Genomic DNA, 21,353 nt, shown 5'->3' with positions numbered 1-21,353 from the left:
AAAGTGTATTAAAGACACTCATGTACTTTATAACGTGTGATCCAGGAGGACAGAAGCAAGCACTAAAATCTACACATAAACACACCATTGCATTCAAAACTATTCATGGTTTTAAAAAAGCTGCTAAATGCATCATGTCTTGTGCCCCTGTATTAATAGCCTCATGAGTTTAAGCGTCTCACCAAAACATCTTTGAACATGTGAAGCACTTCCGAGAAGTGGGGGATGTACCACAAGTTGAGGAGACATTTGCCTTCTGCAGACAACAACTGCAGCGGCCGACGCTGAAAACTCCTATTTGTGGAGAGAGGTGTGATTAGGCTCTCAGATGACCACTGAAGAAACACCACACATATCTGTGTTTATGTACAAACGTTTTTCTGTTTTTCGATGTTAGTAACGCTTGCACACCGACTCTAAACCACATTAGAGGTGGAGACGTATTCATGTCCCCTTAAATACTTCACCCTCTAAAATCTGACACCAAGAGGCCTAAAACAAACTTACAGAATAACACATTTAATTTGCACATTTCTTTATGGCATAACTTTCCATAGCCTTTAGCATAACATACATTCAGCTCCACATGTTTCTAGATTGCACTGCATCTGTGGATTTTTACATGGAACTATTCCTTTATGCTGGTTTTGGCATTACCACATCAATACATTTAGCACCACGCTCATTCCCACTTTAACCAGTTTTCTGTGTTTAGTTTTCCTTTTTATTTCTTCCTTTAGTGCTTTTATATACTTTGTAAAATAGTTTTCCCTATTTCAATGTTTTATTCTATTATACCTTAAATATTTAAATATTTGTTTAAACATTTTTGTGTGTGTGTAGCTTAGAAGGGGCTACAGCTGCATAAAGACAATAAAGCTGAACCATCAGCCGTAATAACAGACAGTCCTTACAGACAAATATTATGAAGATGTGTGGAGATTTCCTGGTGTATATATGGTATAAATGCATATTTATAGGGTGTTCGTCATATAAGCTTTTAGGCTGTATATTTAATAGTGTGGTAAACATTTTCAAACATTTTAAACAGGCAACAATCTGACTGGGATAGAAATGCTGATTGTTGAAATAAATTTGGGGTTTAGAGTCTGTGCGCAAGGGTTGCTCTTTTTGTCAGTGCCAACATGTGAGGGGCATACAGTTCTTCTATTTTACACATGAACAATGCAAACAATTCCAGCTGGTTGTACCTGGGGTCAGAGCAAAGGCCAACGTCTGAATCCAAAATGACTCTGGGCTCTCTGGTTTGACCAATCAGGAAGTGGGACTGACGGATGGAGGGGATGTCGTCCAAAATGATGGTGAGATTGTAATAATATGCCACAATCTGCGCTCTCACACAATACTGAGATATCTGTGCGCTGAATCTGTGGACAGACACATAATTTATCTCCAACATGCTCTTATCTATGGTGAGGTACAGGGAAAAACTGTCTTGTTATGTTTTTATGGACATACTTCTTGAGAAAGTCGATTATGAGCCTCCTTTTGATCTTCGCTGCTTCCTCCTGCGGTGTGAGAGAAATTAATTTTACTTCACGGGCAGCCAATCACATTTATCATCCTGCTCAGCCACCTGAGAATCCACCACTGTGCAACTCACTGGGCTTTTTATAAGACCCCCCACGGCCTGTTTCTTCTTCACAAATGAGTTCAGCATCTCGTCACGCAGTCCAACCTTTTCCAGCTGGATGGACACAAAGGCTTCCATCAGCCTGGAGTAACAAACAAGACTCAGTTTATTAAAGAGTTAGCACTAAGACACTGATAATAATAGCCAGTGTCATTTGTTCTGCGAGTGGGGAAGATTACCTCTCCTTGGGAGTGGTGGGAGGTCTTGCTGAGCCTTTGGAGGGTGAAACGTTAGATTTTTCCTGCAGGTTGTTGGTGTCGCTTCCAGGTTTGGAGTCCAATTTGACATCTTTATCAGAATAAAGGGCAACTTCACTCTGAGAATAAATTGGAAAACCGAAACATTTGAACAGCAGTTTATTTATTTTAAAGTGTGACAAATACCAGTGGGGGAAAAGGTATTCAGATCATTTGGGGCAGCAGTAGCTCAGTCAGACTTGGCTTGGGAACCAGAGGGTCGCCGGTTCAATTCCTGGGCACTGCTGAGGAGTCCTTGAGCAAGGCACGGAACCCGTCCCAACTGCTCAGGGCGCCTTCATTGGCAGCCCCCTCACTTTGCCATCACTCATTAGTGCATGTATGAGGTCCTGTTTGTGCATGTGTGTGTGTATTTCGGCTTGTGTGTAATGTGTAACAACAGAGTGTAAAAATTTAATTTCCTCCCTGGGGATCAGTAGTAATATCAGAAAATGTACTTAAAGTATCAAAAGTAAAAGTACTCATGATGATATTATGCCTGCATCAATGTGTTAGCAGCAAGTTATATTTTAGATTTCTCTCTAATCTTAGTTTTTGGGGAAATACTGAATTATACTGATTTGGGTAGTTATTGAATTTAGCAGGATAAATGTCTCTTTGGTGGAACTTTGGTCACAAGCCAAAAATGGATGGGAACCACTTTATTTTTTAACAATGTATCATATCAAAGAAAAAGCTGAAATATAACTACAGCTGTCAGAAAAATGTGATGAAGTAGAAGAACTAGTACTTGACTAAATGTACTTAGTTACTTTCCATGAGTAAAGAAATTCACACCTGAGCTGAAGACGTCTCACTCTCTGCCCAGTGACAAACACAAACCAGCTTCACAGCACTTATCAATGCGTTCTTCTGTGCAACCTGACAGGCCAGAGTCACCTGCAGGTTTTCTATACTTTGTGTGTTCATAAGCTATGAAGAGAAAAGAAAAGAAATGCATTCAGTCAGTAATAGATTAATCACTGGCTAATAAACCCCTGAATTTAATTTCAACGTACATGAATAACTGCCTCCTCTGAGCTGAAGCTGAACCTCCCGATCTGGTTCTCGTCCAGTTCCTGGATGCTCAGATGCAGGTGGGACGGGGTGAACCTGCGGCGGACAGCGCACTTTGATTGCATTGAAAATGTTACTTAAGTAAAAGTATCTAAGTATCACTGTACAATGTACATTTAAAGTAAAATTACTCAATGCAGAAAAATCCTCACATTCTATAAAACAGTTCTGTCAATCAACTAAGGTTTAATCTGTGAATCATTTCAGCTGGACTTGTAGGCCGTTATATTGTTGGGTAGTTTAATTTATAATAAAACATTGTATTTTAAAAACTACATGTGTTTTGTTTGCAAAAACCTAGTTTGTAAAGTAACTAGTAACTAAAGCTGTCAGATTAATGTAGTGGAGTAAAAAGTACAATATTTCTCTCTGAAGTGTAGTAGAAGTAGAAAGTGGCATGAAAAGATAATACTCAAGTACCAACATTATTTTAATTAAGTACAGTACTTGAGTAAATTTACTTAGATACATTCCACCATTGCTAGTAAAGAACATGTTGCAGGTACAGCGTCATTATCTACCTGTCCACAGAGCTGTCATCTTCCAGTATGGCTGTGATGAAAACTGGCCTCTGCTCTGCTTTGTCTTTCTGCGCAGCAACCTCAAACTGCACCAGCCTCAGGTAAAGGTGGAACTCATCGAAGCCGAGCTCTGACGCCACGTTTCTGTACAACCTGTGCAGAAGTATTGAACGTTACAGTCTGACATGATACTGAAATGGATCATTTCTGCATGTACAGTCATATGACCAACATGGCAAATCATTCTTGGCATTTACCTCAACATATAACTCACTGGTCAACGGAGTTGTGAGTGTGCCACTGGAAAAAGTCTAGAGTTTTTTTCTGTGGTTAATTTTAACCAATTATTGTAAATAAATTACAGATGACCCAACTCTGTCACTGGCCAGCTATTACTATTTTCCCCCTGGTGTAAGTGTTATCTTAACTGTGCCAGATGTGCAGTCTCTGAGGCCGATTCCAGCAGACGATGGCGGATGGTGACGAGCTCCAGCAGCTTGGAGAAAGTTTCCACTCCATACAACTGTTTCTCTTTTCCCTGCGTCATGTCCTTCTCCTCTGCAGATCTTACTAACAACAGCCCCACCTTTTGGACCAAAATTGGGTCCTCAAAAAACACACCTGAGAACAACTGAGAGCAGAGAAAAGGAAGTTAGACTTCTGTGCTTAATTTTATGTATTTAAATTGATTTAAAGTTCCCATATTATGCTCAATTTTATATTTAAACTTGTATTTTGGGTTTCTACTAGAACTTGCATTCAAAAACACCTTTTTCTCATACTGTCTGTCTGAATATACCTGTATTCACCCTCTGTCTGAAACGCTCCATTTTAGCGCCTGTCTTTTTAAGCCCCCCCTCCCGAAAAAGCTTAGTCTGCTGTGATTGGTCACTATTTACGGTTCATCCGCATCTGCGCTCTCGGAGTCTCTGCACCATCATTGCAGCCAGGGAGACTGTATTGGCACTGTAGCGTCACTTTCTAAATATTACCTAGTATAGTTGTGACATCGCAACCGTACAGAAGTCCTGACGGCTCGTTTAAAGGCACAGTTTCTGAATACGGGCTGTGTGCATTTCTCTGAGGCTTGAGTGTTTTGATACTTTACAGTAGAGCTGGGCAATATGGAGAAAATCAAATATCACGCTATTTTTGACCAAATACATCGATGTTGATATTGCAGCGATATTGTACTGTAGGTTGACTATTGGTGTTTTCACAAAATAAAAAAAGGAGAGTTTTGATAAATAATCACCAATAATGTGGATACAATGACTAATTGGGCAAAGGCAAATAATAAAACAGCTAGTAGTCCGATAAGTTCAGAAAATATCACTTTACTGTAATGCTTCCTTTAAAACCAGGAAAAGACAACACTTGTGTCATATTACAATATTATGATATCCAAAATGTAAGATGATATCCAGCCTCATATATTGATGTCGATATAATATTGATATATTGCCCAGCCCTACGTTACAGTATTTATATAACATCTCAACCTGCTTTATAATTTAAAAAGACATGGAAATCTCACTTTTTACAATATGGGACCTTTTAATCGATTTTCAAGAAAAAGAAAACCTACGTCCTTCTGTATCTGAGAGCTGTAGGAGGCTCCGGGTGAAGCCAGGTGGTTCCAGCTCTGCAGGGCCTGCTGCAGGAGCTTCTGTCGCAGGAGGAGTTGGTCAGTGACGCTGGCGGCTCGGTGCAGCTGACAGAGCTCTGTGTGAGCTTGAACTAAACCATGGTAGACTGCAGAAGCCAGGCAGAGGGATGGATGAACCTCCAGGAGGAATGTGTTCATCAGTGCAGGGCTGCAAATACAACACAAGAAGGCAAACATGGAGGTATTAAAGGAACAGGCCGACTTATTGGGACTTTAGCTTATTCACCGTATCCCCCAGAGTTAGAGATACCCTTCTCATCTCCGTGCGTGTCGTAACTCTGTCTAGCCTACTGCTCCCAGTAAGTGACAAAATAACGCCCACATTTTCCTATTTACATGTAGTGATTTGTATAGTCACAGTATGTATACGGTTAGAAGATGACTGTGTCTCATGTGACCTTGTTATTTTTACACGCTGTGACTCTACAAATCACAACATGTAAATAGGAAAATGTTGGCGTTATTTTGTCACTTATTGGGAGCAGTAGGCTAGATGGAGCCGGTTACCTCCAGGATCTGTGCTAAGCTAGGCTAGCGGTGCGTGCGTCAGACAGAGTTACAACATGCACGAGATGAGATGGGTACGTATGGACTTATCTAACTCTGGGGGATACGGTGAATAAGCTAAAGTCCCAATAAGTCGGCCTGTTCCTTCAAGAACACAAAATATAGATAGTTAAAGAAACATACCAAATCCAGGGTAGTAAGGCTTCTGTATGTACTTGCCTGCTGCCTCCAAGTGAGACCAGATGTTTGGGAACGTATTTTGGTGGGAGGCCAAAGTCATGAACGCAGCCATTGCCGTTGTCTCTCCAGATGCGTTGGAGATACTGCCGCTGTTTTTCAATCTGATGTGTTAAGTATCCAAGAGGAAATTTACACGTGATTGACATCATGATTGGTTTAAAAAAGATAATCTTTTTCCACAAAACACCAGTTATTACATTTAAACTAGGAGTGCAACAATTACGTTCATGATCGATTGATCTGCCGATTAGTTTCTCGATTAACAGATTAATTGTTTAGCCTATGAAATGTCATTAATTGGTAAAAAAAAATGCTAATCTCAACTTCCTAGAGCCCAAAGTGAAGTCTTTAAAATGCTTGTTTTGTTCAACATGAACAAATGTGCATTCCATTAATAGCTGGAACAAACAAATATTTTAAAGATTTATTGATTATCAAAATAGTTGCAAATTAATTTTCGTTCAATCATCTAATACATTGGTTCCCAAACTGGGGTACGTATACCCCAGGGGATTCGCAAAGTGATGTACAATTGGGGTTATGCGAACAAAATAATATTAGATTACTCATCATTACTCATATAAGAGTGTGGGGGCGAGGAGTACGTAGCTGGAGGTTAAAGAGGTACGGAACTGTAAAAGGTTTGGAAACACTGGTCTAAAAAATCATTTTAACTTTAACTGTTGGATCTCTAATTCGGCTTCGTCTAATAGGCTTGCATTCTGCACATTCACACATGAACACAATCCTTTTGCAGACTTTCTGTTTTCACCTGATTGTCCAAAATGTCTCTGATCAGCTGCTGGTGGCTCTGCAGGCAGCCTATCTCAGCCCTGTAGGCCTGAACAAAGTAATCCTGGTTCAGGTCCAGTTGTGGCCGACAGTGCATGATGTCAGTAATGACTCCAGCCAACGCAAACCTCTCCTCTGTCCCTGATGCATGCTGGTAGGCCTCAAAGTAGCAGTTCAAGAGCTGGAGATCGAGGAGACACCAAAAGTTAATAAACAACTTGTTGATCTATGAACCTGACTGACTTTGAAAAATTAAACAGGCAGATACATATTTCCAGTTGAGAGATACAAAGCAATAAAGGCTGAGCAATAAAATTTGCTAAAATCTTCTTAAAGTGCTTAAAAAGGTGTATCAGAAATACTGTACATTCAGTGACTGATAACACGAATCAAGTAAATGAAAAAGACAGCCGACAAAGAGACATGAAAAGCAAATTAACTCATCCACAGTCATGTTTATCACCATACCTGCACTTTGCTCTCCAAAAACTCTGTCTCACACGTCCACAAGTCGAGCAGCACTGCAACACGGTCAACATCCGCTCCGGCCCAGGAGTGGATGTCTGCTGTCGAGGCATTTCCCATCTTCTTAATCCTGTCTCTCTGGATGAAGCGTGAGCCGACTAGAAGCAGCTCGTCCTCCAGCTCCTCCAGGTCCTTCAGAGCAGCGTCGTACACAATGTAAAACCCTCTCTGATCCTGAGTGTGGACCAATCGCTCCTCTGCGCTGTAGAAATCGTGAAGGTTCTCCACCTCTGCAAACTCCATGAACTCTGAGCAATGGACCTGGAATATAAAGTCACACACTGTATATACATGCAAACAGGAGAGATTATAAACAGATGGATATTTCTGAACCTTTTAGAGAAGCTTGGAGATTCAAAGAAGATCATATAAAGAAAACAATGTGCAAACTGTAGCTAGACATGAATACCTAAACATTTTAATTTCCATACCAGAAATACTGCAACACATAGTCGGTAAATGCATATTTACATACCCAGAAACAGTGATTGCATTACTCCAAATAAGCCCAAGGGGACAAAATGTTCATGTTGGTAACTTCAGCTTTATCTGAGTTTAAGATACATTTGCATTCATCCATAAAAACATGTAAATTGCAGTGCTCACATCCTTATAAAAAAAAAAAAATCATTAAAACCATATTCTGTGATAAAAACTGTTACATGTTAAATGCACAACAGATAAGACACACCAATCAAACATGTTCTCAGGAATCAGCTGCTGTATACTTTAATATGTTCTTACCTTACAGTCAACAGGAGTGTTGTGGCTGTACTGGAGCGAGCCGAGACCTTCCATCTCCCCTCTTCCTCCTCTGGCTGCATTCATCCAGCCAGTTTCCTCGGCTGTGCTGCACAGCTCTCCTTCCTCCAGCTGCAGACCTGCCAGGTCAAAGGTCAAAGTCCTCTCCACAGAGCGCAGGTAGTTCAGCAACCCAAGAGAGATGCGCTGCGGACGGGACAAGTACATTTCGTTTTTAAAAACCTTTTTTCCTTTTTATTCAGCTGATTTCTTTTGGCAAGCAACATCCAGTACACATTCAAGCTACATCTTAACGTGCTACAGTTTGCCTAGTCTGGCGAAAGTTCATTTCCTGGATAATCGCTGGAACGCCCAGTGTTGCCAGATATTCCGCCGGATGTCCCTTGCCTTGTAAACTCAAGCTACACGCTGAAAATGGCTTATTTTGAAGAAAATGTGGATTGTACAACAAGGCAGGCCTGCTTGGTTCTTTCAGGGAATGATTGTATAGGCTTATAAAGAATATGTTTAAGGTTACGGCATTTACTCTCTAACTGGGAAATTTTGGGGCCGATTGGCGGGGATGGCTGTGGATGAAGTACATACAGCGATTACTGTATTGTGTGAACATTTAACTTAATTTAAAAATCTATATAAATGTGTAAAGATTCCAACCAGTTGAAATAAAGATGATTGAATTTTTAAACGGCCTAGGGCGTAATATACTTTTGATTTCACTTGTTTGACTTCAGGCGTCACTAGGTCTTCTTAGTTTATTTATCTGAAGAGATCTTTTTCTGTTTATTTAGGTTTTTTTAATGTGGAATTTAAATATTAGAAATCACAGACACATCTGTTGTTTTGTGCAGTTTTTTGAGTCCTTTGTCTGCAGCACCTTTCTGTTGAAAAAAATGGTACTGCGGACCTAAAATTGTGACTCGTGAGTTGAGTGTATTTTAATCAGAATCACAATCATAATCAGAATACTTTATTGATTTGTTCAGGGAAATTGTTAAGTTGCAGTTGCTCAGTCAAATATAAGTAAGAAAGTTAGCTGAAAAGTTAAGTAAAAGTAAAGTAAGATAAGGTTAAAAAGATTATGCTCCTATAGTATACAATGGATGGTACAAATGCTATTGTAATATAGTGTAAAAAAATGTTACGAAATGTTAATTTCACTCCTTTTACACAATGCGCTTCCTGCAGGTCTATCTAGAAAAATCCTGAAGTACACACAGGAATTCAGGTTTTATGTTTGTAAAAGATTTCTGGAGTAAAGAATGACTGAATCAACAAGAACCAGTTAGCAGCATTTCTTTAAAATGAAGAACATTTGCATTTCATTTTGACCAGAATATAAAAAGCCTTAAATGTCGATGTTAGTCATTTTGTTAGCATTGTCTTGTGTTTTGGATTTACATTTCAAATATTCAGGGAAGATTGCCACAGAAGTGGAATACATGCAGTAAATGCCACAGTTAACTGCACAGTAGTTCTTTGTTGGATTTGACACATATCCAAGAACAACTTCAAGGATAAGTGTTTATTTAGCCTTTAAATTGTCCAGATAAGCTTTTGCATCAAAAGGTGTACGACAAAATGTATCATGATAAATGTATTATTATTGGGATGTCTATATTATGTTATAAAATAACCCAATTGGAATTGCTGGTTTTGGCCCATGTCATGAAATAAATACCTGTCATTTAAAAAAAAAAAAAAATCTATTTAAAAAGACTATTAGACAGATACGGGATTTTATTTCAAATTAGTTTTTTTATTTCATTTATTTTTTTTATCTGTAGTGTGTCAGGAAAACAGTATGTCACATTATTTAATGACATTCTATAGCATCATGCCATCACATGCCATTCTGTGCCTTTGAATCTTACTGAGAGACCCAACCTGTTCACTTACTTGAAACCTGCCCTCCACTGAGAGACACATCTTTGTTGGAACAGAGCTCAAAACAGAAACACTTTTGTACTAAACTGCAATACAGCAATTATACTACAAAATACTTCAGTACGGCAAGAAATATCTTTAAAATATCTTCAAAAGTATTTTTTTGTGGCTATCATGGCGACCATCGTTCCCAAAACTCACTGCGCAGAGCTTGAGGACCTGAGACAAGCCTTTCTGGTGGTCCAAAAACAAATGGAAGAGCTGGCCGCAGTGAATGCTGGCCTGGTGGAGGAGAAGGGAGAAATCTTGAAGGCTCTACAGTCAGAAAGAACAATACGGGAAAAGAAAGATGAAGAGATCCGCCTTCTTAAGGAAAGTTTGACCGAAGAAAAAAAATCTCACAGAGGCAGTCAAAAGCCACTGGAGTTCAGAGTTCGAACAGTTCAATGCATCCATTAAAGAGGAGAACAAGAGGATGAGACAGGCCTTCCAGGACGAGGTCAATCTTATCAAACTGAAAAAAAAGGATTTGATGTTGCAAAACAAGGATTTGATGTCGAAAAACACAGATTTGATGTCGAAAAACAAGGATTTGATGTCGAAAAAGGAGGTGATCTCCGAGAGACTGCGGCAGCTGCAGAAAAAGAGCAGAGAAATGGAGGATGGGTGGCACGTCAAGGTGGCTCAAAGAGAAGAACTGGAGGTCCTCAGAGGGCACAACACCGACCTCCAGGTTCTACAAGTCAGCCTCCAGGAGCTCGCCAAGAAAAGTGACAAAGAGAAGGCCAAGCTGAGAAGAGAGGAAAGAAGGCAGAGAAGGAGGAACTAAAAAAACAGAAGAAAGAAAAGGAGGAGATGGAGAAAAGAGACAAGAAAGAGAGGAAGGAGGAATCAAAGAGAGAGAAGAAAGAGAAAAAGGAAAATGAGAAAAGAGAGAAAAAACTGAAAAAGAAAAGGAGCCCAAAAAGAGCAAAAAAGCACGCGAGGAGGGAGAGGAGAAGAGAAGTAACATCCTTTCTTTCCTCCTCGTCTTCACTCCTATTCCCCCAGCCCCTCCCCCCACCTACTACCCTCTACCACCAGACTTGTGTGAAGTCTTGTGTGAACCGGGCTTTCTCTTCTCCATCTATCTGCCGTCCATCCTCTCTCCCTCCTCTTCTGAGGCCACATGGCAGCTCAGTGATTGGGACTGCAGACTCACAACAAGGAGAAGCAAGCGTGGCCATTCTCTGGGTGATCCGGTTTATTACCACTCTCCAAAGACTTGCAGGTTCCACTAAAGAAGAATATTGTTACTCTGGGTGATCCGGTTATCCTGACACAACAGAAAAATTATTGAAATAAAACAAACAAAAAATTGAATTTGAAAAAATTCCCTTATCTGTCTATTTGTCTTTTAAAAATAGGATGCTTTTAAACTAACACAATCATCTTGAAAACTCGACAGCAAAGGTTTTATATATTGACCTTTTTTTATTTTCTGTAAACTGAAGCCGGTCTCTCATTTCCAACTTAACACCATATGAAGTGGTTCTGGAGTCTGAAGGCTTTACTGCAGCTGCTACCTTTCATACAGCAGGGACATTCTGCCCTCCGTTAAATCAACTTCACACTTTGGAATAGTTCAGCTTGTCGATGAGAAGATATGTGTTTTAGGAATTACGTATTTAACTGAAATCTTTTGTCAAGATAAATCTTTCTCAATTTGAACTTTTGATTCCATGATTGAAAGGTTAAACATTTCAATGGATAAAACACCAACACTAAAAAGCTCTCAGGGCTGAAAAATCCTGCTACTGTAATAGCAGAGACTGGTATATATATAATATATATCAGGGGTGCCCTGGTAGCTAAACAGCAGCTTTAAAGTTGTTTTTAAAATGTCAAACTACCATACATTGGATCAAAAATAAAATGGCTTAATTTATTTAAAATGAAATGCTACATTAAAAAATGTGACTATCAGTTTCTCTCAAAGAGACCACACAAATATCAGATAAGTCATACATTTTGCTAAATTGGAATTACAAGGATATATTATGAAGAATGTCAAAGTAAACATTCTTAATATTTGTAGGGAGTCAACCATCCTTTTTTTTTTTAACAACATACAAACAGTTGAAACCTGGGTGGAAGTCCTGTGTTTGACCCATTCATCCATCACCTGTAGCAACACTAATATGCTACAGGTCAATTTCATATACCTTCAAGTAGGGAAACGACAATAGAGGAAAGATTCACACTATATATTCACATTATATATACTCACTCCAGGTCTAACATTGGATATTCTTACCAAATCTGAAGTAAAATGTTCTAGCTCTCTTAAAACACACACACACACACACACACACACACACACACACACACACACACACACACACACACACACACACACACACACACACACACACACACACACACACACACACACACACACACACACACACACACAAACACACACACACACAAAAACAACAAAACAAACACACACACACACACACAGAGTATAATTCAACCACTCCTACAATGTCCACCTACATTGTATACTGAGCTATGGATCGCTAAATAATATATGTGGCTTTTTCTTTTGCGGGGTGCAAATGTTCCACCAAATCAAGTTCCTTCCTGAGACTATTTTGCAGAGCCACCGTGGTTGCGACCGGAGCTTAGCGCCACCCAAGACGATTGTGATTGGTTTAAAGAAAGGCAGACAACCCAAAACTTTTATTCTCCTATCTAGGAATGTATGTGTGGTGTAGCCAGACCTTACTTGAGATATGCCTGGCATTGCGAGACTACCGAATGCCTCACCTGGAGCTGTCTGAGTTTGAGATGACGCAGGTGAACCAGAGACAGGTAAGCACCTCTAGTTATGATGGGATCTGAGGTTCCCTCCTCTAAACGGTCATCCAGACCCAGGAGCTGCAGGCTGTCCTCGAAGGAGTACCTGTGTTTTATAGACGGAGCAAAGGCAAAGAAAACTGAATACTCCCGTGAGAAGTGGCTGATTTATATGATTTAATCAAGAGGTCAACCAAGAACAAACCCGGAAGCTTTTAAAAGTCTATAAAATATCAGAAGAAAGACATATGCTTTTCCCAACAGGCCAAGGTAAGGTCTTCAGATTGCTTATTTTGTCTACACAGCGGTTTAAAAATCCCAAAATGATAAAATATACAATGATGTAAAGCAGAAAATGTTTACTAGTTAAGTGATTAAAAGGACTAAATTCATTATCAGTAATTCTACAAAAATCTTGAAAACCTCATAATGTCGCAATATTCTCTGCTCGAGTGATACGCACCTTTCATTTGTCGCGCTTGAGGTTTGACTCTTCAGACTCTTCTTATCATGGCCTGCACTGCCTCCAGATCTGGTTGACTGAACACGTGTTTCCTAACCAGAGAAATGTGGCTTTTAATATGATGTCTTCCAAAAGAGAGAGAGGGTTGATAAGTGGATGATGGTACATGCCTGAGTGAGAGAGGCAGCGCTGTAAATACTCGTCCAGATCTCAGAGATCTTTTGTCGCCTGCTCTGACTGCCGCTTGAGACCGACGAGGTGGGTGGAGATTGTGAGTCGCCAACATGAGCGGCGTGCTCCTTTACAGCCGCGGCCACGTGGAGCACATCAGGGACCTGATGAGATCACCAGAAAAGACAACTCCACACCTGATCCACAAGCTTACACCTCCCGATACAAATGTAGGTTGTGTGTGTTATAAACATGTGAGGCACCAGGTGAGCAGGGTTTATTGCATATGGCAGATAGAAACAGAGAAACCTTTTCACACCAAGGACCCCTAAACTTACACAAATTAGACCACACACCATTTTATAAGATTTTGTCCCAGGGTCCCCCATCTGATAGGATTTTTGCTTTTACATGTTTTATTACAGAAAGTGTCTGAAACCCAAGACCAAAATAAGCACACATGCTGTCATTGTGTTACTTATAGATGGAATTATAGTGAAAATAAATGATTCCCCTTTTAGCTGGAACCCCCTAAAGGAAGCCGAGAACCCACTTTGAGAACCACTGGATTAACAGACTAAAAATGACTGTACGGTATCTTGATAAACTACTATGTACATAATAAGTGTATGAAGACATTCAGAGCTGACATGAACTACCTGAAGAAACCTGCTGTGCATCTTCAGCAGCTCATCCACAGATTTCTTTTCCTTCAGCTTTGTGACGAGCTTCTGCTGCCACGGATCCCGTCTGGGCTTCACCTACAGGACAGAATCCAAACAGTAGTGCTGGCTATCCGCAGTGATTACCCGAATCGATTCGATTCCGATTCACAAGGTCCCGATTCAACTAAATTTCCGATTTGATTCAATATCAATTAAGTAAGGGAAATTTCAGTTAAAAATACCAACTTTTCTTGGATATAAAAAAAAAATCTCAGAGAACTTATGCTGTAAATTGTACAAGCAAGAAGCAACCCTCAAATAGTTTTTATAATGCACCAAGTTAATGTTTACATTAAGAATTGACCCATGTTTGAAGTACTTGTTACCTATACATCAATGGTGAAAAGGCATATATTAAAAGAGAGAAAGAAGAGGTATAAAAAGTTGTTCCAAATAATTGAACAGTACTGACTGCAGTAAAAATTGTTATTGATACTTCCTGGCAAACCCCAAACGCCCAGAAAAACTCTCTTTTTTGTCAATTATTTTTTACCATTTTGTTCATTTACTCTCACCTGAATGAAAGGGATCCAGTTGGCCTCCTTCCTCAGAGCCAGGCTCGCACTCTTCCTTCCCCACTGGCTCTCTTTTACCTCCGTGCCATCGTACTGAGGAAATCTTTTCATCTGCTCTTGTTGTCTGAAAATCGTTCTGAACTCCCTCCACACCTGATGAGACAGATTCAGACTGACATATTGCTCATGACCAACTTGACTGATACCATTTCATAAATATTGCAAGGCCTTTGTTTATATATTGTATCAGTTTTCCACTGGCAGCGGTGGAAGAAGTATTCAGTACTACCACCAGTACTATCAGTAATACCACACTGTCAAAATACTCCACAAGTAAAAGTCCTGCATTCAAAACCTTACTAAAGAAAAGTATGTTAAGTATTATCAGCAACATTTACTTAAAGTATCAAAAGTAAAAGTACTCATTGTGCAGTAAAATGTTCCCGGTCAGTGTCAATATTGCTGCTGCATTAAGGTGTATGTTGCATGTTACTGCTGTGGATAATAATTAAACTAATTCTAAATTCTTTATATACTGTTTGGTAGGTAAATCCACAGAAATGCATCATATTTTACATAAGATCATCATATGTTTGTAGCGTCGCTGTCCTGTTAGAATCAGGTATCTCTGAAAAGTCAACTTTTCATGAGTTAAGAAACACCGCCCTGTTTTCAGCTTTGTGACAATGCTTTTCCCAGCTGATCCAAGAGGGTTCTTAAGCAGTTTACTTAGCTTAAGAAGGCAAGGCAGCTTTATTTATATAGCACATTTCAGCAACAAGGCAATTCAAAGTGCTTTACATAAAACATTAAATAGCAGAAGTAGGAGAATTCCCTCAGCCTACAGTTTATCAGAAATATTCACATTCAAAATCACCAAATTTGGAGGCAAAATTGTAATCTAAAAAGTAACTAAAGCTGTCAGATAACTGTAGTGAAGTAAAAAGTACAATATTTGTCTCTGAGATGTAGTGGAATAGACGCATAAAGTTGCAGAAAATGGTAATTCTCAAGTAGAAGTACCTCTAATTTGTACTTAAGTACAGTACTTAAGTAAATGTACTTGGTTACTTTCCACCACTGTCCATTGGAAAACATTACCGTGCTGAATAACTCCATCTCGTCTGCGGTGGTCCGGAGTTTACGAGCGTCGTAGGACAGGTGGAAGTGAGCGATCAAAGACTGCAGCTCAGGTAGGAACTCCTCCAGGTGAACAGTGTGCAGGGGGACAGTATCAGCCAGTCCTGAAATACCTGTAGTTGAATGGATTCATTGATAAACTGTTGAAACTGTATGAAAAGCTCCTCTCAAAGTTGTGCACACTTAGATTTTTTCGCTGCTTAAAATAGGGACTCAGGAATGGAAATGCTGCTTAGCTGATCCTTCAAACTACTGGCCAGAACACATTGAATTTTGATCTAGTTCATTCAGGGGTTGACAAAATAATTTCTCCAAAAGGTCCATTTAGTAGCTGTTCTGATGCTTTTGATCATACCACATGATCTTAATCAGCAGATTGGGTTATAGAATAGAATAGAATACACTTTATTGTCCCCGAGGGGAAATTTGTCTTGGACACAGTGCCACATCCGTTGCTTCACAACACAAACAATATGTAACATAAAAACATTCTCAAATTAAAAATAAAATACAGTTGTCAATGAAATTGTAGATTCAGATTCAAATTCCCATCTGTGGTGAGATTTTTTATGTCAATAAACCCTACTGATGTTGGTCATCTCGCACTTTTCCTCTAGCGTCGTCATCACCCCAAAAAAACTCCACTTGTACACAATAAATATCAAAATCTAACAGACAGATTTCCATAACATTTACTGGACATGTTCCCAAGACAAACCCTGTCCATTGTATATGCTGTGTGAGGTTTTCCTCTTGTAAACCATTTTATTTTAATGACTCTTCTATCGTCACCCACAAGGCAAATTTTCAGAATCAGAATCAGAAATACTTTAATAATCCCAGAGGGAAATTATTTTCGTTACCACTCCAGATATACAAACAACAAATAAAAACAACATATATTATCAATACTTTAAACATATATAATAAAAACAAATATACAGTAATAATATATAAGATATGAAATGTACAGCGATAATGTGCAAATAGTGCAATAAAAAAGAGAAAATTAATTGTCTGTTGAGATGATTATAGTGCGAAAAAAAAAAGGAGAAGTGATTGTCTATTGTCTATGTTTGAGATGAGATGCTTACAGAGAGGGGGTGTGTGAATCTCTGAGGGAGGTGTTATAAAGTTAAAAGTTAAAAGTTTTACATTTTACACCCAGATACTAAAAACAACATAAAGAAGGAAGGACAGAATACCAAAATATTCAGTATGTTCGGACTGCTAAATAGTGTTATAATGGAGAATTAATGGATAATTTGTATTTGAATGAAGTCTCTAAAGGTACATTTTAAGGATACTGCTGCTTTGACTCTTACCATCAACATGTTGAGCCTTATGTGAAGTTTCCTCAGGAACCTTTGTTGGTGGTTCTTTATCCTTTCTTTCACAAGCTGGTATGTAGTGCAGCACCTGTTAAATTCAAACAAAGAAATCAACATCGTGAAACAGAACATCCAAAGCCAACAGAAACACATGCATTAGAACTGGATTTTACCCCGAGGAAGTTGTGAATGGTCTGAACCGAGTGCAGATGGCAGACCAGCCAGCGCAGGTAAATGACCACATCGTCCTGAGTGAGCAGGGAGGCGGGGTTTCCTCGGCCGGTCAGGATCTTCTCTCTGCATGCTGACAGTCTGCGAGCTCTCTGAACGGCGTCCTCGTACTCACTCGTCAAACATGACACCTGATCCTGAGGGAGAACAAGTTAGTCTGTGATCTGGTGAAGACGAATCAGCCGGAAAATCGTGCGCAGACAATAAAAAGATTAGACATTTTTCAAACTCCTTAACATTCCATCACAAAGCCATCGGTGTTCCTTTATTTGATTGCGATTGTATTTTTTCTTTCAGTCATTCTTTTCAAGACAAGAGTTCAAGAAGAGATTCTCCAACAAACAATTACTTTTAAATGTTTTGTTTTCTCATGCATTTTGGTATGTTGACATATTTTTAGAAGAGCTATGAAAGCGTTAAATATACTGTACGTAGCAGTGATTTCCGTTGTTCAAAAATGGTTTTGTTCATCAGATTTTTCAGCAGTTAATCTTACCGTTATTCCGGCAAAATGTCATATTCATAAAAGCAAGAACACAAAAGAAAAACCTCACTGTGTTGTTCGTCAAGACATTAGAATTAGATTGTCTTGCAGTGGTAAGATTATTAAGGCCAAAAATGTTCATTGGTGCTGTTTTTGTATATCTGTACATATACTAAGTACAGTATGGTCTCTTTGTATAGTCTATGTGCAGAGTAAATAAACCAAAAAGAGTCGTACACTTCATCTATTTTGTAGAGCTGAAACAATTAACCAATAATTTGATAATCAAATAGTCATCTTTTTCTGGCAAAAATGTAAAACAAATTCCCTAATACCAGCTTTTCACTTGTAAATATTTCAGATTTCTTTGTCTTATGTGCTAGTAAACTATATACAGTATGTTATGGGTTTTGGACACTTGGTCCAACAAAAAACAAGATTATTTGGAGACGGCACCTTGGGCTTTAGGAAACTGTTCAGACATTGTATAGACCAAGCAACTGGGAAAATAATCTGCAGATGAATCAGCAATAAAAATAATGCTGACTTGCAACCTTACTATTCCAATTTAATTCAATTATTACAGAAACATCTTTTTACTTAAATCACCAATATTGAGTGAGATTTGCGCACTGCCATTCATCACATCTTAATGCAGTCTGTCCTCAGCAACCAACATATTTTACCCAAATGATATACAGCTTTGTAGGCATTCTATTATCAAATGGTTTGAAAAATAGTGTATAGCGGCCATAAATGGGGGGAAAAAATCTCTGTGGAATATTCTGGTCTGGGCTGAGCCCCTAATGTTTACAGCATCTAACTCCGCCCCTGAGGGGTGAGCAACCAGAAGAAATCCTCCTGTCATAGCGCTGGCATGATGAGACTTAGGTTGTCACCTTGTAATGAGGATACAGCTTCTCAATGACGCTGGTGTGGCGACAGAATCTCCTCCATCTCAGCATGAGCAGATATTTGATCTGAGCCAAATGATATGATCTGTCGGTGTAGAACTGTGGAGAAATATACAAAATAGGAAAATGGTTTAAATTACTTGTCTCTCCCCCCAATTCTATTCTACTGCAGATTAACTCTTTTGTTTTTATGACAGGACTGTCCTCACCTGGTGCAGTAGTGGAGGCAGACTGTCAGGAGTGTACTCTAAACCCAAGCAACTATCCAGCTCTCTCTGCATGATGTCAGCCTGAGACTGAACCGGCAAAGCTTCAGCAACCTGCAACCAGGACAGTGAAGCCCAGGAAAAGCTAATAAGTTACCATTAAATATAAGAGGCTGCTCTACAGGTTTTAATGACCTAGAAATAGGCTAATTCATTTTCTGTAGTCCTCAGACTGTCCTTGATAGAGATAAAAGAGTGAATTTTCAGTCTCACCTGAAGCTCGCTCCTCAGTGCATGTTCCCTCTCCAGGCGGAAAAAGGAAATATCTTTTGGAGGTGGAACAGAACTGAAACAAAGCTAGAAATGAATTAAAGAAACAAAGAAATCTCTTGGCCAAACATAATTTAAAGCAAGACTACGAAAGAAGACCTCATTGAATCGTCAGACAATTTAGAAGTTGAATTAATTAGCAACGAAATGCACCATTGCTCATTTCAACACACCTGGGTTTTTTGCTACTACAGCCTTCTGTCTGGTAGCTAATGTTAGCGACTGACTATGTGACTTTACTGGATCAGTGCTGCTTTTAGCCTACTAGTGATAATGTCTTAGCATTATCCTCAAAGTGGCCACAGTGGCCTTTGTTCAAAAATGTTCTCACTTTAAAAAATACTTTAACAAAACCTCTACAGCAGTGCTGACTGCTCAAATCGGCACTATTTTGAGCAGGTTAGCATGCTAGCATTTGCTAATTAGTACTAAACAAAAAAGCACAGCTGAGGTGGATGTTATAATTATTTTTGGTATTTGGTCATTAAACAAAGTATTACACAAATGAAAATGTTTAACTGATTGGAGCTAGATGAAAAGTTAAGAAACCAACAAAGATGTTACAATTCACCCTCTGGTGAATATGTGTAGCAAAGTTCATGGCGATCCATCCAATATTCTTCCAGATATTTCAGTCAAGGCTACAAATGTCACTACAGAAGGTGAGTGAATCACCGGTCCAAAGTAATTAGAATTCATCGCCTGAGGACCATGAATGTCTGTTCAAAATTTGATGGCAACCCAATGAATAGTCTTAAAAATATAGTGGACCAACTGACCAACATTGGCATCCCTAGAGAATCACTACTACATGGCAAAAAACGTGTTGTGAATGAGAATTTGCCAGATTACACTTATAACTTATGCCTAAACCATTTTGAAATTATTCAAATTATCCACATTTAATTGTAATTATTGTTTGTAAATCATCCAGGGAAGGGTTGAACCCAAGGGCAACTGGACTTGGTGCTCCCGGCTGTTGTAACAACAGTCGTTATGGTCTTGGAGACACCCTTCTTCGGAGCACCTTTAACAATGTCCAGTTGCCCTTGTTAACCCTTCCCTGGATAACTGAGAACCTTCAAAGATATTTTGTAAATCAAGTTTTCACTGAGAATAAATCAAAATGTAAGTTCCACTTACCTGGCAATATAAAGTTTAAAACAGATGTTAAAGCTCACGTCCAGACGTGTTTCCAGACATATAAAAAATAATTTGCTTAGAATAATAATTTGTCTGATGGGTTTTCCACAAAAACACCTTACATCCATCAACTGGACTCTTGATCATTTCAAATCACAACTTAAAACACATGCATTTAGATTAGCATACCCCAACATAGCTTCCACCATGTCCACCTTAATTTTATTGAATTCAATGTTTTTAATTAGTCACCTTGATTTTACTATTAATCAATTTATTGTGCTTTTATAATGTTTTTTGTTGTCCTTTGATGTCTTGAAAGGCACCGGCAAATAAAATGTATTATTATTATTACAATTAAGAATGCTACACTTGTAAAAAATTGCATATTGTATTGAACACGGATTGGACTAATCAATAACCAAACTGGCCTTTAAATTAGTAGTCACAAAATAATCTTGTACTAACAGGACTTAAACTGAGATTTAAGGTGAGTGCCAAGAAACGTTCTCCCTTCAGCAGATGAACATAAAAACAGCCTTTTAGTGTCAAACTGGAGTGGAGGGGAGCTTTAAGTTCCACCTGCCTGGCAATCTAGACAGTTCAAAACAAACACTGAATCAATTGCAACCACTATCTGACACACAAAGTAATCACAACCATCATCCAAGCTTCCACACCTGTAACATCTGGAAGTCACTGCTCCTTGAGGAAATCCAGTCTCCTCAATTTCCGCCCTGAGTGCTGAGAGTAGATGTGACAGATCTGCCTCCATCTGCTCCACTTTAACGGAGGCAGAAACTCTGTATACGTCACACATGGCTCAGGATCAACACCTTTAGGAACTGGGAAATCCAAACATTTCAAACCTTAAGTCCTGCCAAATCTCTGCCTCCACATGCTGACTTGTTGTGGTGTATCCATGGAGACAAACATCCATGCAGCCAGGCTTCCTCTCCCATTTCCTGTTCATATGGACTCACACTGAC

At 39.1% G+C, this 21,353-nt stretch overlaps 1 protein-coding gene across 6 annotated transcripts in view; it reads right to left on the bottom strand.

Annotated features, from left to right (window-relative positions):
- The window catches only part of si:ch73-242m19.1, a 37,608-nt gene that overhangs the window by 15,975 nt on the left and 280 nt on the right, over positions 1–21,353 (bottom strand). For 3 of the 6 annotated variants that reach the window (XR_005637295.1, XM_039785499.1, XM_039785504.1), the window contains exons 1-26: positions 21,045–21,296; positions 19,165–19,237; positions 18,895–19,005; positions 18,671–18,784; positions 17,230–17,424; positions 17,051–17,144; positions 15,687–15,838; positions 14,586–14,738; positions 14,005–14,106; positions 13,345–13,509; positions 13,175–13,266; positions 12,682–12,817; positions 7,966–8,169; positions 7,165–7,482; positions 6,677–6,877; positions 5,884–6,005; positions 5,077–5,305; positions 3,917–4,119; positions 3,489–3,641; positions 2,910–3,003; positions 2,689–2,823; positions 1,834–1,970; positions 1,625–1,736; positions 1,480–1,529; positions 1,212–1,388; positions 183–294 (exon numbers count right to left, since the gene is read on the bottom strand). Coding sequence is in view for 5 of the 6 variants with exons in the window: in XM_039785499.1 (XP_039641433.1) it covers positions 183–294; positions 1,212–1,388; positions 1,480–1,529; positions 1,625–1,736; positions 1,834–1,970; positions 2,689–2,823; positions 2,910–3,003; positions 3,489–3,641; positions 3,917–4,119; positions 5,077–5,305; positions 5,884–6,005; positions 6,677–6,877; positions 7,165–7,482; positions 7,966–8,169; positions 12,682–12,817; positions 13,175–13,266; positions 13,345–13,509; positions 14,005–14,106; positions 14,586–14,738; positions 15,687–15,838; positions 17,051–17,144; positions 17,230–17,424; positions 18,671–18,784; positions 18,895–19,005; positions 19,165–19,237; positions 21,045–21,184 (3,774 nt within the window). In the remaining variant the exon portion in view is untranslated. Of the gene's footprint in view, positions 1–182; positions 295–1,211; positions 1,389–1,479; positions 1,530–1,624; positions 1,737–1,833; positions 1,971–2,688; positions 2,824–2,909; positions 3,004–3,488; positions 3,642–3,916; positions 4,120–5,076; positions 5,306–5,883; positions 6,006–6,676; positions 6,878–7,164; positions 7,483–7,965; positions 8,170–12,681; positions 12,818–13,174; positions 13,267–13,344; positions 13,510–14,004; positions 14,107–14,585; positions 14,739–15,686; positions 15,839–17,050; positions 17,145–17,229; positions 17,425–18,670; positions 18,785–18,894; positions 19,006–19,164; positions 19,249–19,394; positions 21,297–21,353 lie in introns of those variants that run through there. The other 3 variants (XM_039785501.1, XM_039785503.1, XM_039785502.1) reach the window with 3 other exon arrangements.

This window comes from Perca fluviatilis, chromosome 20 (assembly GCF_010015445.1).
Source record: "Perca fluviatilis chromosome 20, GENO_Pfluv_1.0, whole genome shotgun sequence".
Classification (NCBI taxonomy): domain Eukaryota; kingdom Metazoa; phylum Chordata; class Actinopteri; order Perciformes; family Percidae; genus Perca; species Perca fluviatilis.
Note: the sequence above shows the minus strand (reverse complement) of the source record. Positions and strands in the feature narration are given on the sequence as shown.